The 16,126-nt window shown below is 34.3% G+C and overlaps 1 protein-coding gene across 5 annotated transcripts in view; it reads right to left on the bottom strand.

Moving 5' to 3' along the window:
- Nucleotides 1-1,044: 1,044 nt before the first annotated feature.
- The window catches only part of LOC150092836 (DNA damage-regulated autophagy modulator protein 2-like), a 151,947-nt gene continuing 136,865 nt past the window's right edge, over nucleotides 1,045-16,126 (bottom strand). For all 5 annotated transcript variants that reach the window (XM_090414539.1, XM_090414538.1, XM_090414542.1 and 2 more), the window contains 2 exons: nucleotides 2,144-2,260; nucleotides 1,045-2,038 (listed from right to left, as the gene is read on the bottom strand). In XM_090414539.1, the coding sequence (XP_090270665.1) occupies nucleotides 1,877-2,038; nucleotides 2,144-2,260 (279 nt within the window). In that variant the 3' untranslated portion in view covers nucleotides 1,045-1,876. The remainder of the gene's footprint in view (nucleotides 2,039-2,143; nucleotides 2,261-16,126) is intronic.

The raw sequence follows: 16,126 nt of genomic DNA, 5'->3' as shown, positions 1-16,126 counted from the left end.
AAAAAAAAAAAAAATAATAATAATAGTACCGTGTACTTGCATGTACCTCATCTCACAGAGTGATGAAGATTACCAGGTTATCAAGAAGACATTTGTTCGGTAAGATGGTGTTCCTCTCGATTTCCATGCCCATACACATCTATTTCCTAGGTCAATGGAATGGCTTTTGCATGGAGGGATCTAGTTCCCTAGACTAACTCCACTAGACTTTTTCTGTGAGAATTTATATTTTATAAATTCTCACAAAAATAATTTGTGAGAATAATATAAAATTTTGGTATATGTTCTGCCTTTCTGTGATTATTTATGGTCTATGGATTAAGGATTAAGTCAAGGATTAAGGGTGTACAATCCTGGTAGTATTACATCTGGACAGAAATTGACTAAGTGGGACACCTGTCATTCCACAAGTGAAAATTACATCACAATTTCACGATTCAGAGATTTCATATAAAATTTTATTACTAAGCATTTCATTTTTATATAACTCATTATTAACAGATGTACACACACAAATTCAATGATATAAGGCTACTTTTATGAATTCTCCATATAGCAACAAAATTAATTTGTGGGTTATGAAAACTGAAGCATCTGATGGAAAATTAGTAAGATTTAGATTTTCTATTCATAATTATTTTATTAATATGTTACTTAAAAGAATTCTGGTCAATAATAGTAAACACAGAATAAAATGAATTATATTTATTCAAATATGAATACCAGCAACATGCCAGTAATTAATACATATATATATATATATATATATATATATATATAATGAACTCTGTTAAATCTGACTTTCCCCTTCCAATAAAACATTTTGCAAAAGGAAAATCTGATATGTTACAGTTCAACATAGAATACTACTGTCAGGTATAAAAATCTTAAAAATAAAATTAAAGGCGAAACAATGCTTATCACAAGTAGTAGTGCAGAAGAGTGATCATTCAAGTAATGCATAAAAAATAATCTTCAACATGAATCATTATCAGATGTTTTAAATATTCAAACCTTTGCATGTAAGGAAAAGGAATTCTACTGTTATCTACAGAATGATTTAATCCTACCAAAGATTTTTCCACACAGTTTAGAGGAAAGTAATGTTTTGTTTCCTATCTTAATAGACAAAATGCTTTAGCTTCTCTTGGTTAAGTACATATTGCACTTCTGCAATCATAAAATATGACAAAATTAATTTTCCTTTTAGAGTTATAAAAGAATAATTGTGATTGTTGGTCTAAGGCAATATCAGAATTCATAAATTCAAAGAGTAAATTAATTACAAAATAATTTTAAATAAATTTCATGAAAGACAAATCAAAACTGAAAGGAGAAAAAAGTTATTAGCTATACACACATTATAAATATATACATTTCTAAGCATGGTCTCAACAACCTTGAGATTTTTTAAATAAGTATTTGATATTAAACGTTAAAAAAAAATTTCCTAAGAAATATTCAGATGATGAAAGTTAAGAGCACTCTTCTTAACACAGTATTTTCAGTTATTTTAAAACCAACTCCACATTTACTATTGCATATCAACAGATCAAAAGAACTGCATGATAGAAAAAATATATATTAATAATAAACTGATATAATTATACAAAAATATGATTACCTCCAGTTATCAGATCTGCTCATAAGAATGCAGTTAAAGGAATTTTCCTGGCCATATCATTCTTAAACTCCCCCACACACAATTAATTTAGATTTCAGGTTTACAGATGTTGAGATTACTACAGAAAATTTAGCAATTTATATATCTTCTTGATTTACCATCAAGTGATGATGAAAATGTCGGTCATCTTTTGTGTTCAACTTACACTCACAGTGTCCTATCTTCATTTGAAAAAATAAGTTTCAGGATGATTTAGTGAAGGATTGCATGAGTTGAAAAAACTTTTCCACTAACAGATTCAACTGATGGAGATATATGGTCAGAACTATAGCTGTGTGAATGACCAATTTCAACATGATCTTCACTGCTGTAAAGATCACAAGTAAGACCATTGTCCTCTGTCAGAAAATTTACCTAGATTTAGAAAAATAAACAAATAAGCATGGAAGTAGAGAAAAAATATACTAATAGGAATTTTAGTAACAATTTCAAACAAATTTAAACACATACAGCACTTACTTTAGGTGAATTCATGGTAATTCGATGCATCTCACGTACAAATGTCAAAATAAAGAAGTCAAAGGCTAACACTAGAATCCACTCTGCAACTGAACTTATCAAATGAGCAGTAAATCCCTGAAACAAATTTTTATTAATCTTTAGGGTGGAAAAGTACAATTACATTTTATTATTATAAGACTAAATATTTTCCTGCATAGTTTCTTAAAACTTATGCTTCCTACTTTAAATCAAATACAATTTTTGCTGAAATGGTTTAACTAAGATTCCAATAAATTTTTCATTAAATTAAATATTATTACTGCACCTGCATCATCAAATTTTCGATATGTACCCTTGTTGGGGGGGGGGCTGGGATATTGTGATAATACTATATGAAAAGTTAACATCACCAACTTCCTATTGACAATATTCCTACAATTACACAGTTATCTGGCAGGACACCGATATCATCAAATCTCATATTTCATTCTTCTCTCAGTCTTACTATACCAAACCACTTAGATCTTGTCGTTCCTCTAGGTCTTTTTTTCTGCCATCCTAGCAAAACAAAAAACTGCTTTGCTTACCTTTCACTTCAATTTTGTTTAAGTAACCATACTACCTTAAATCAGCTGAGTTTGCACATAACTGAATGATAACAAAGTCAAGTTTCTTCCTAATATCCTTGTATCTAATATAATTCTGCCACTAATGTCATCTGTTCAAATACTTAATTTTTCTCAGGACTTGCATATCTGCCATCTCTAGTCTTTGATCCAGTTTTATTTTTAACCCAATTCTCAGATTAATAAGTTGAAATTAGTTTGAACACCGTTTTGTATTCAGATAATTTAGTGGTGACTAATTTCTCTCTTATTTCATATAAATTTATTCAGTTGACTCCATCACCAAATCTGCTAATTCTTTTGTCTATTCCATATTTAATTTGCCATCTCTTCACCAAAAACTGTGCCCTAAGAGATGAAATGCTTTACTTGCACTATATTTTCCATTCTGGATGCAGTTGATGTTCTCAGTGTTCCTTGCTTACTTGCACATTCCCTCTTTTTATTATTACACAGACACCTCCCTCCATGGAGTTCTAAGACTCATCATGGGAGACCCAAACTATTAACACAATATCTATCATATCTCTCATTGACACTATTTAACAGACAAAGCACTCACAACTAACTGAGGCAACCCATTTCATTCACTCACCACTCTCCAAGCAAAAAAATCTAGTCCATGCCTTTGCTAACCACACTCTTATCCAACTTTCAGGGATGACCTTTTGTTCTACCTTCACTAGCTAAGTGCAGAAACATTTCCCCTGCATCAATCCTATAAAATTCTTTAACTTAAATGTTTCTATCATATCCCCCCCCCCTTTTTTTTTTGCCTATTAATCAACTTTTGCAACCCACAAATCCTCAATTTATCCTTATAGGGAGCATTCTACAGACCACTCACCATCTTGGTTACTTACCTCTAGATCCTCTCCTACACTTTCTCATTCGAAAGAAACCCAGGTGACCATACATTTTTCTAATTCATATAGGAATTTTAACACAAGAGTTATTCAATCTCTTTTAGACTTGTACTCAATATTTTAAGCATACAACATCAATTGCATAAAGTAAAGTGCTGAGATTAACATCTGAAATTCTAACACCAGATTTAATACACTTTCTTTCATAATGTGATCTATATAACAGATGAACAAGAATGGAGATAATATGCAACCTTGTCTCACACCTGATTTAACATCAAACCATATTCCTGTATCCCTGAGATTCAAACTGCTGATTTATAACTCAAATATGGACCATGTATTTCTCAATGTCAAGTACCATTTATACCACATAAATGTAGCATTTTGAATAGCTTTTCTCCTGTTACTTCATCACATGCCCTTTCCAGATCTATAAAACAACAGAGATCTCAGTAATATTCACATAATTTATTTTAAAACAATTTGTTTTAAAGTAAAAATCTGAACCTTCCTGAACCGAGCTTGCTCTTCTCCAAATTTCGCTTTCAAAACTTTTCTTAGTATCTTTTCAAGTATAGTTGCATAAATCTTTTCTGTACTACTAACTTTCAGTTTTATTTCCTTTTTATGGACAGGTATTATAAGAACTACTCCAATCACCTGGAATTTAATCTTTTGACTATACCTCTAAGAAGCAGTAGCCATAGTATTCAACACTAAATATGATGTTAATCTTCTTGAATGGCAGGCATTATCAAGTAGAATAATGTAGGCAAATATCAGAATGGGAAACTAGACAACGAGACTTATTTGTGCCTATGGTCCCACACAAGGTTCTACTAAAGAAGTAGAGGAATTTTTTGAGGCTTTAGAGAAAGCAACTGACACAATGAAAAATTGGTCCTTGTTGGGAATCTAAATAGCAGGGAAGGAAATGATTGTCAGATATACAAAAATATTTTGGGAAAATTTGGAGAAAAGAGCAAAGCTTAATAGTAATGGCATATACCTGTTGGATTTCTGCTCAGGACATGGACTGGATATTATTAACAAACTGTTTCAACATAAAAATGTGCACAAATTCACATGGAGAGAAGAGAAAAGGAATAAGAAAAGTCTCATTGACTGTGTTACTGCTGATAGTGATGTTTTCTACCTGGTTCAGGACACTAGAGTGTACAGAGGATATGAAATTGGAAGTGATCACCATTTAGTCTTGAACAGGATAAAATTGAATTTCATATTAAAAAGGAAAATATGTAACAAAGTTTTAAAGCGAATAAAAGATGAGCAGCTCTCAGATGAGAACTGTAGACTAAAATACACAAACATGATTGAAGAAAAAATGAAAGGGTTTGAGAACAGGAACCAAACCTTGGAGAGTGGCAAGTCCTGAAGAAAACATTGATTGATTCGGCCAGAGAGACAGATGGTGAGGTTGTCTGCAAGGATAGAAAAATCAGAACTCCATGGTGGACAGAGGAAGTTAAAGAGGCAGTGAAGGAAAAGAAGAAAGCATATCAAAAGTTCCTGGCAAATAAATCAGCTTGTGCTCTTAGAGAATACAGAGATGTATATAATAAAACTAAACAGTGTGTAAAACCAGCTAAACAAAAGTCATGGGAAGAACTTTGGCAAGAACATAGAAAATAAATATCAAGAAGGTGGTAAGATATTCTGGAGGTTGTAGAAATAGCTCAGAAATGGAGGAAAGAGTAAAAGGAATTAGAGATGATAAAGGTGACATGAAAACCGGTGAAAAAAATATCCTTGATGTATGGAGTAATTACTTCAAAAAATTGCTAAACAAAACAATCAGTGACAGCACAGTGGTAAAAAACACTTAACAGGCATGCAATCAAGAATACATATTCATACCCTAAGTAGAAAAAGCTATCAAAAGCCTGAAACGTGGAAAGGCAGCTGGGGTAGATGATATTCAACTAGAAATGCTCAAGTATGAAGGTATAAAAGACTTACGGTTGTGTACTGAACAGTTCAAAAAACATGGCCAGAGGGACGAATTCCAGATGATTGGAGTAGAGCTCTCATAGTACCCATATATAAAAAGGAAATAAAACTGAATGTGAGAATTACAGAGGTATTTCCCTACTGAGTGTTCCTGGCAAGATTTATGCAAGTATACTTGAGAAACGGTTGAGAAGGATTGTGGAAGGGAAGCTTGGTGAAGAACAAGCTGGATTCAGGCCAAATAGAGGCTGTCAGGATCAGATTTAAGTTACAATAAATAGTTGAGGAATCATGGGAATATAACAAAGATCTGTATTTAAGTTTTGTAGATCTGGAAAAGGCATATGACAAAATGCCAAGAGAGAGAGAGAGAGAAGCTATTCAAAACTCTACACTTATATGGTGTCAATGGGGCATTATATCAAGTGAGACGTAGTCTTTATTTGAGTTGTAAGTCAGCAGTTAGAATTGAAGGAAGTACAGGAAGGTGGTTTAATGTTAAATCCGGTGTCAGACAAGGATGTACATTATCCTCTCTGTTATTCTTTATCTATATGGATCACATTATGAAAGTGGTATTCAACCTGATATCAAAATTGAAGATGTTAATCTCAGCTCTTTGCTTTATGTGGATGATGTTATACTTCTGAATAAATCTACTACAAGTCTGCAAGATTCTCTGACTAAATTGAATAACTGTTGTAATAGATATGGTATGAAGGTCAGCAATAAAAAGACAATGACAATGAAAATAGCAGAATCGTTAAAAATGTCAACTGTGCTGTGAACGGAGAACCTGTGGAACAAGTAAAACATTTCAGCTACTTAGGCATGATTTTTAGTGAAGATGGTAAATTAAATATGGAAATAGACAACAGTATCAACAAAGCTGGTATGGTAGGAAGTGAATTGAATAAATTCATATTGAATAAGAGAGAAATTAGTCGGAACACTAAATTAGCTGTATACAAGATGGTGTTCAAACCAGTTTTAACTTATGGATCTGAGAGCTGAATCAGAAGTAAAACACTTGACCAAAGACTAGAGACTGTAGATATGAGAGTCTGAGAAAGATTAGAGGTGTGAACAGATGGCACCAATGGCAATATCATATTAAAAATGAGGATATTAGGAAAGAACTTGACATTGTTAGCATCCAGGAATGCATTAGCAGAGCTAATCTCAGGTGGTATGGTCACTTAAACAGAATGGTAGAGTAAAGATTAATAAAACAAGTGCTCTCTGCCACTGATAATGTTGGAGCCTTGACAGGTATCAGATTGATTTGGATAAAAATTATAGATAAGAAGTTAGTAATGATGTAAGTTTTTCACGTAGTACTATCATATCCTGTACACCCCTTAAGTTTACATGTCAGAAATCCATACCTAAGCATTTATGGTTGAATATTATTATTATTACAGGCCACTGCAAGGAGTTCTTAGACTCATTGAGGGAGGCCCTAAACATTGTTTGCACAGTATCTATCATACTTTGCTTTGAACTCATTCAGTCATGGTACTCACAACAGAATATGGCAACCTATTCCATTCATTCACTACTCACTCTCCCAGCAAAAAACCTCGTTCTAACATCCTTACTCAGTTTCCATGAATAGCCCCTCATTCTCCAACCACCACAAATTCTGAATAATTTCTTCTGAATTAATCTTGTAAAAAACCCTCAATAATTTGTATGTCTCAATCATACCATCCTTTTCCCAACTATTAACCAGTTTCTGTAACTCACAAATCTTCAACCTGTTCTCGTAAGGTTCATTCCATAGACTTGCTACCATCTTGGTAACTCACCCTTAGATTCTCTCTGCCTCCTGCTAATCACCAAGACACCCTGCCACCCAATCTACACACAGTAGTCAGATGGGGTCTTATCAAAGCTCGAAATAACATGCTTGTCTCTGCTCATCAAAGTATTCTTCAGTAACCAAGTAATTTGATGAGCTACTTTAGTCACTTTTGCTATGTGCCCCCTGAACTTTACCTACCTATCCACTAACACTCCGAAGTCTCCAGCTTCATCAATTTCCTGGACTACAGTTCCACCAATGTGGTATACAGCTGGTAATCTTCTCACTCCAAAAAGCATAACCTACACTTTGCCACATGAAAATGACATCCATTTTCCTTTTCCCATCTGCCAATCTATCCATTCACCCTGCAAAATTTTGACATCACATCTATTAACTATTATTCTATCCAACTTTGCATTATCGGCAAATAATTGAACAATCCCTCTCAGATCTTTCCTATATTGTTAATGCCTTCATTTTTGCTCTACTCCTGAATAAACTGCTCTGATATCTCTTCATCAACCATCCTTCTATCCATCTCACCAACCCTATATCCATCCTCATGTACTGCACTTTACTGATTAGAATTCCATGTGGCATCCTGTCAAAGACCTTTAGGAAAATTAGAGAATTTTTAGAAAATTTATCTAAAATTTAGAAATTTTAGAAAAATTAGAGAGCAGGAGGGTTGGTAGTGGAATAATAATGTACAAGAAGCAGTGATGGCTAAGAGGAAGGCAAAGCAGAAGTAGGACAAGTCAAGAGTGGAAGAGGACTGAGAGGAGTACAGAGAGAAAAAGCAAGAAGCCAAGAGAGTTGTTGCACAGGCAAAGGATGTGGCATATCAAGATCGTTATGATTAATTAGAAACAAAGGAAGGACAGAGAAAAATTTATCGATTGGCAAAATGTAGAAATAAGGCATCAAAAGGACATCTTATGTGTGAGGCAGATCAAAAGACTTTGAAGGAAGAGTATTAAGAAGGGGTGTGGATATAAGAAACAGATTGAGAATATATTTTGAAGGGCTTTTGAATGAAGAAAACACTGGCTAACTCACCTTTACTTCAAAGCTCTTATAAAGATTCTTTGTGTCTTAGAAAGATTTGAACGTAGGTCTTTTCAACTAATGAGCATTATTATTACTGACTGAACTAGGGAAGCTCATTTTTTGTGGTAACATTACTACACACATGAATAAATTTACACATTACCACACATTAATAAAATCTTTGAGATCATGTAAACAACCATATTCTATTGCAGCCACCCTTTGGTTTCTGAAATGTATCATGCTTCTTGCAAATGGTAGCAAAAAATAGAAGGCTACTTAGTAGCAAAATGCATAATTTTATTTTGAATTAAGATTTATTCAAGTTGTCATTATTTCTCGACATATATATATATATATATACCCTCATTAGATGTGTACAGGATATTATGATGGTCTGGCACAGTTACAGATGCATTACTAATTTCCAAGTCAGACTGTCAAGGTGGGAAGGCTTTTACAAAACATAAACCATGTTAAGAACAGATGCAGTTAACAGACCTGGCATACTGACCTCTCATAACCTAAATTATCAATTGTCTTATCCATAATTCCATTTAATAATATTCCATCATCATATCTCCATGGCATGAAAAGAATTCACTGTGGAAGGTCCCTACTGTCATTATCATGACTATTTTGTGATACCTCCAAGGAATCCAAAGCCTCATTGAGGGAGGGCACTTACTCTACAACTCTCCATCGCCACCACTTAATTCACCAACAGCTATTACCATAATCACGTACACCAATACCATCTACTTCCCTACCACCACATTAGTATTTTATGTTTATTTTAATTTTTTGTTTGTAAATTGCATGTATGCTGAAGGCCAATCTGTATGCAGGATGAAAAACCCAAGTTTCCAGGAGAAAAAAAACACTTCTACCTCCATGAAATTGACTAACTCACTTTCAGTTGAAAAAAAAAAAAAAACATACAAAGATTTCTTCCGTCACAATGAGAATCGAACTTAGGCCTGTTTTCAATTGAATGGCACAATACACCGTCATTCTTTCTTTTATGCTATGGAGGCTATTTATGCATCATGCACTTCTTTACACTCAGATAATGCATTCCACTCTCCAAGTAAAAAACCTTTTACTCACTTACTCATGGCCTCTTATTCTGTCCTTGTATTTCTTTCTTTATGAAAACTCTCTTCTGCTTTAATCTTCTCACCAACTTCTATATATCATAATTTTATGTTTCCTTTCACTTCCTATACACCAGACTTTGCATATGGCATTCCTTCAGTCTATCCTCATACTTGACATTTCTCAGAGCTGAGATTAACTTCGTCACTCCTTTGTAGACTCTTTCCAAAATCTCATTTAGAAAATGAAGTGACTAAATGGGATAGTATTTTCTTCTGAATTAATGTTATTTTAGGATGCTAAGGGTCAAAGCTGTATAACCGAGAAAAGACCTCCACACAGCCTTTAAAGGAATGTGGACTAGGGCTTTTGACCTAATGTCCAATCCTCATCTTCTCGTGGTGCACCCTGAAAGGTATCTACCTGGATACTGAATGAACAAGAATGGGTTGGCAATGTGTAATTTAGCCAACAAAATTGTATTCTTATTGGATTTAACCACAATGTAAAATGATGGTACAACATGACAGACTTTCATGCCGACTGGGGCGCTGTGCAGTTAAACGAGACCTGTGTTGTTTTCGGCAGGGGACCAGGACAAACACCAAAAAGTCAGCTACGGGAACAAATCTTGAAACATATCTCAACTCAACATCACCAGAGTTCAAGATCAGTACTGTCAACATAAGAAGCCTGAATGGCAAAGAAATGGAACTAACAGAAGAATTGGATAAGTAACAGACTGACATAATAGAGGTGACTGAAACAAAAAAGACAAATTGGTGAGATCCTTCCAAGCGATAAATACAAAATGTTATATTCAGGCAATAACAATCAAGGAAAAGGAGTAGCTAATAGTATATTCAACTAAATACAAGGGGCTAATCTTTTTGGATGGATGGTGGGCAAATATCAGAATGGGGAACTGGACAATGAGACTTGTTTGTGCCTATAGTCCCACAGAAGGATCTACTAAAGTAGGAATGGAAGGCAACTGACACAATGAAAAAAGAAAAATTGGTCCTTGTTGGGATCTAAATAGCAGAATAGGAAATGATTGTCAGACATACAGAAATATTTTATTTGGAGAAAAGAGCAAAGCTAATAATAATGGCAAATACCTATTGGACTTCTGCTCAGGACATGAAGTGGTTATTACTAAAACAATGTTCCAACATAGACTAAAATATACAAACACTATTCAAGAAAAAACAAAAGAGTTTAAGAACAGGAACCTTGGAGATTCATTGGCAAGCCTTGAAGAAAACACTGATTGATTCAGCCAGAGAGAGGCATGTGGTGAGGTTGTCTGCAAGGATAGAAAAATCAGACCTCCATGGTGGTCATAGAAGTTAAAGAGGCAGTGAAGGTAAAGAAGAAAGCATATCAAAAGTTCCTGGCAAATACGTCAGCTTGTGCTCTTAGAGAATACAGAGACAAATGTAAGAAAGCTAAACACTGTGTAAAACCAGCTAAACAAAAGTCACGGGAAGACTTTGGTAAAAACATTGAAAATAAATATCAAGAATGTGGTAAGATATTCTGGAGGTTGTTGAAGAAGCTCAGAAATGGAGGAAAATTGGAAGAGTGCTGTAAATGAAATTAGAGATGATAAAGGTGACATGAAAACTGGAGGAAAAAAGATATCCTTGATATATGGATTCTTCTTCTTCTGCAGCTTGTCTCACTTAAGTAGGGTCGCTGTTTTTTGTGTGTCTCCTCCACATCCTCCTGTCTTGGGCTGTGTCCACATCCAAGTTCTTCATCCTCAAGTTCTCCTCCACCATCTCCCTCCATCTCTTCTTTGATGGCTGCACTTCCTCCTTCCCTGCACATCCACCCTCCTCATCACATGACCAAACCATCTCAACCTTGCTTCCTGTATCTTTGATCCTAAGTTTGTAACTTTCACCATTCCCCTTACATAGTCATTTCTCAGACAATCCTTTCTGGTCACACTGCACATACACCTAAACATTCTCATCTCCGCTACCTCCATCCTGCTGATGTCATTTTTCCTCGGGGCCACAGCTGGTCTCACTACTGTTCTGTAGATTTTGCCTTTTAGATTTTAGATAGTATCAATTCAAGAAGCCAGTGATTTCTTGAACTGATACTATCTGTTCGCTTCCTATTTTTCTTAGAATTCTCTTGATCAGCTGTCCTTTCCTAACCTAGCTCTGAGAGATCCATATTTCAAAACTTATCTGAACATGGTCTTGCATGCAACCAGGTTAGTATTTTGGCAAATATCTCTCTTATTCCATATACATTTATTCAACTGGCTACTCTCCACTATACCAGCTTTCCTATTCTACAGCTTGTATTTCGAACCATTTCTGAAAGCATGGTCTGATTTAATTTACACAAAATTCAGTTGAATAAATAAATTGAGAGTTCTGAGGAAAATGATATCAGATGGCAGCAATTAAAAATAAAGATGTTAAAAAAACAACTGGACATTAACAAGTTTCAAGAATCTGTATGCAGAGCTAATCTAAGATAGTATGGTCACTTAAACAAAATGATAAATGAAAATTTTTAAATTTTCATTTATCATTTTGAAGCAAATATGGTAATGCAAGATATAGTCACCACTCACGCTTTAAATTAAAGACACCAAGAAATTATATACTTGGTTTAATCCTTTATACAAGTGTAAGCAAACAAAGTTTGCACCTGAAGTATTTTCAGGACTTGGGGCAACTCGTGGTAAAGGTGGTATGACTTCACATCACTTGCCTTAGTATCCCATAATGTAAGGAACATCTCCTTGCAACATGTATAATGCTATGCATTATGGGATGGGTCACTACCCAGACCGGTTTTGACCTTTATTGAGGTCTCATCAGTGGGAGCCAGACCCAGAGGCGAGATACCAAGGTTGAAGTAATGCAGAAGTCATATTTCCATATACGAGTTGCCAAAAGGTGTCACACCTTATTATTAAAATACAGCTAGTCCTCGACTTACGACAGGGTTCAGTTCCAATGTCTCCGTTGTAAGTCGATTCTGAAGTAAGTCGAGGACTTTTTTTAATTCTTGATTTGTTTGATTTCTGTTATAATATTTTCAAAAATTAGGTTTCTATTTGACTTAAAACGGTTAAAAATGTATAAACTTACAAAAACATTTATAAATTATTTATTAGCACATATACATAAATACAAAATTAAGAAAGAAAAAAATATATACACTTATCAAAAATGGTGCATTTAATTTGAAATTCCTTTAAATATCAGTTAACATAAACAAAAACTTATTTAACAGTGTCTTTAATTAAAAATTGTCACTCATTTGGATGATATGGTTATTCCCCTCGATCAGGAGTAGCTTTTTTAATCAGAAAATTGATTAATGTTGTCTATTGGGTTTTTTCCTTCATATATTTTGCGATAACACCTGACTGCTTCTCGAATTTATTTTTCGACTTTGGCGAAGCAATCAGTCTTGATCCATATTTTCGAGTAGCTGAAGTCCTTGATTCAGTTTATAAAATACTTCAGCTAATTCTTTTACAGTAATTTTTTTTAACAATTTCTCTTCTTCATCTCCCTCATTATTCCTTTCTTCTTCTAAAACTCTTTCGTTTTGGAAAATCAAGTCTTGATCAATGAGTTCACCTTCTTTGCGATCTGCTAATTCTTCTATATCAGTAATATTGATTTCTAGATCCAGTTTTCTTGCAATTTCAACAATTTCTTCAGCAATTTGTTCTAACATAATATGCTCATTGTACTCTTCGAGTGTCTCCTGCAGTAGTAACTTCTTCCAAATTCCTTGCATACACTGTTTCGATACTCCCTTCAATGAACTTCCAATGTTCTGGATGCTTTGGTTAATATTGTAATTTTTCCAAAAATCGTGTAATATTATAGCATCGTTGTCCATTGCTGTTATTGCTTGAGAAAATGTAGTTTTCAGATAATATGTCTTGAATGTAGCAATCGAACTTGATCCATAGGTTGAATCACAGCTGTTGTATTGGGCAGTAGATACATCACATTTATATTTTCATTCAAATCGCGGATGTGAAGAGGATGTCCTGGAGCACTGTCAAGCAGCAACAGAATTTTAAAAGAATGGTTTCTTCAAGACAGTAGGTATGTACTTCTGGAATAAAACAATTGTCATCCAAGCCTTAGGATTACTCCTGTAGTAAACCGCCAACTTATTCTTGTCAATGTTTTTCAAAGCTCTGGGTTTTGTGAATGGTAAACAAGAAATGATTTTAATTTAAAACCAGCAGCATTTTCTCCAAGAAGAAGCATAATCCTATCTTTAAATGCCTTAAAACCAGGCACTGATGTAGCTTCTCTGTGAATGTAAGTTCATTCTGGCATTTTTTTCCAGAACAGTCCAGTTTCATCCAGGTCAAAAATCTGGTCTAGAAAACAGCCTTCATCTTTTATCATTTCTTTCAGATTTTTCTTGAAAATTTCAGCAGTTTCAAAATTGGAACTAGCAGCTTCTCCAGTTATTCGGATGTTACGTAAGTTAAATCAGCTTTTGAATCGATAAAATCGACCTTTACTAGCGTTAAATGTATGCTCACTGTATTTATCTTCTTGTTGTTTCCTTCAATTGTCAAATAGGCTGCATGCTTTTGTTTGGATTGTAAACAAACTGAGATGAATACTAAACTCAAAGCTTTCCCCACCTTCTTTTTTACATTGGAATTTTCATCATCAGCAGTATTACTTCTCTTACTAGACATGATAGGGTTACGACGAGATACAAAAATTGCAACAAGAGAAACGAACACTTCGACTGCTGATTAGCAACTAATGTGCCAAAAGCTATGATAAATAAGAAGTGAGTGAATCATAGGAGCAGCTATTGCATATTGGTGATAGGCTTTGCTTGTCGACTAATGGCGACGCTGTGATGTGTATACAAAAGCAATGTGATATGTATGCATATGTTGGTGGCAAAGTTAAATTAGAGAATTTTTAATAATAATTTTTGGCCGTTGTAAGTGCAAATCATCATAAGTCGAGGACTACCTGTACTCTGGATTAGAGACACATAGTTGTTGAATGTTTTTCCACTTGGTTATACTATAAATGAAAGATACCAAGAAATTATATACTTGGTTTAATCCTTTATCCAAATGTAAGCAAACAAATTTTGCACCTGAGGTATTTTCAGGACTTGGAGCAACTCGTGGTAAAGGTGGTATGACTTCACATCACTTGCCTTAGTTACATAATGCATACATCTCCTTGCATGTATAATGCTATGCATTATGGAAAGGGTCACTACCTTTATTGAGGTCTCATCAGTGGGAGTCAGACCCAGAGGTGACACCAAGGTTGAAGTAATGCAGAAGTCATATTTCCATATATGAGTCACCAAAAGGCTTATACTTGGATAAAGGATTAAACAAAGTATATAATTTCTTGGTATCTTTAATTTATAGCAGGGGTGGCCACAGCGTGGTGGTTTGTGAGCTGCATGTGGCTCGTGTCTCTTCACAATCTACCAGGTAAAAATAAACAAAAAGAGAAGAGACAACAAAAAAGAGGAACAAAATAAAAAAAAAAAAAAGAGAAGAGAGAGGAAGAAAAACAGGATTAATAAAAATTACTACAATAAAAATGTTTAATTTGAAACACATTAAATGAAGTTTACTTTGAACAATTAGAATAATTTTAAAGTCAAAACACAATTTTAGTTATTTATTTACTAGTAGAGGTCTTCGTTGTATCCATTTTCTTAGTAAGCTTCTTAAAATTAGGTATGTCCTTAGTCAAAGCAGTTCTTACAAGCTTGTCACAACCTTGCCATGCACACACTCGCTCACTCCCATACCATTGTGTCGGTCAAAGGTTGTTGCAGCTCTTTTTAAATCTTACCAGAATTATTTTGGCTCCAAAAGGAGGTGTAGTTGGCCACTGCTGATTTATAGTATTAACCAAGTGGAAAAACTTTCAACAACTACCTGTCTATAATCTAGAGTATTTTAATAATAAGGTGTGACAAATATGGCAACTCCTATATGGAAATATGACTTCTGCATTACTTCAACCTTGGTATCTCACCTCTGGGTCTGGCTCCCACTGATGTGACATCAATAAAGGTCGAAACCGGTCTGGATAGTGACCCTTCCCATAATGCATAGCATTATACATGTTTGCAAGGAGATGTGCTTTGCATTATGAGATATTTAGGCAAGTGATGTGAAATCATACCACCTTTACCACGAGTTGCCCCAGTTCTGAAAATACTTTGTTTGCTTACACTTGGATAAAGGATTAAACCAAGTACATAATTTCTTGGTATCTTTAATTTATAGTATAACCAAGTCTAAAAATTTTCAACAATTAATAAGCTTTACTGGATGGCATAAGTGTGTCGAGGCATTCACAGTGCTTCAGAAGATCAAAATGTAAGTATTGATTAAATCAGAGACCTGATAAATAAGAGACCAACTGTGAAGAATGATTGTGTCCGATCATTCTAATATCCAAAATCAAGGGAACACTAGAGAATAATAATGATGAATAATAGAATAATACTGACTCTTGTGAGGAATCATTTGCACGTGAATTTCAGTTAATCATTTTTTTTAATG

Source organism: Typopeltis vanoorti, chromosome 25 (assembly GCF_054136105.1).
Source record: "Typopeltis vanoorti isolate ZY-2024b chromosome 25, IOZ_Tvanoo_1.0, whole genome shotgun sequence".
In the NCBI taxonomy this organism is placed as follows: Eukaryota; Metazoa; Arthropoda; class Arachnida; order Uropygi; family Thelyphonidae; genus Typopeltis; species Typopeltis vanoorti.
This window is presented reverse-complemented; position numbering and strand designations above follow the sequence as displayed.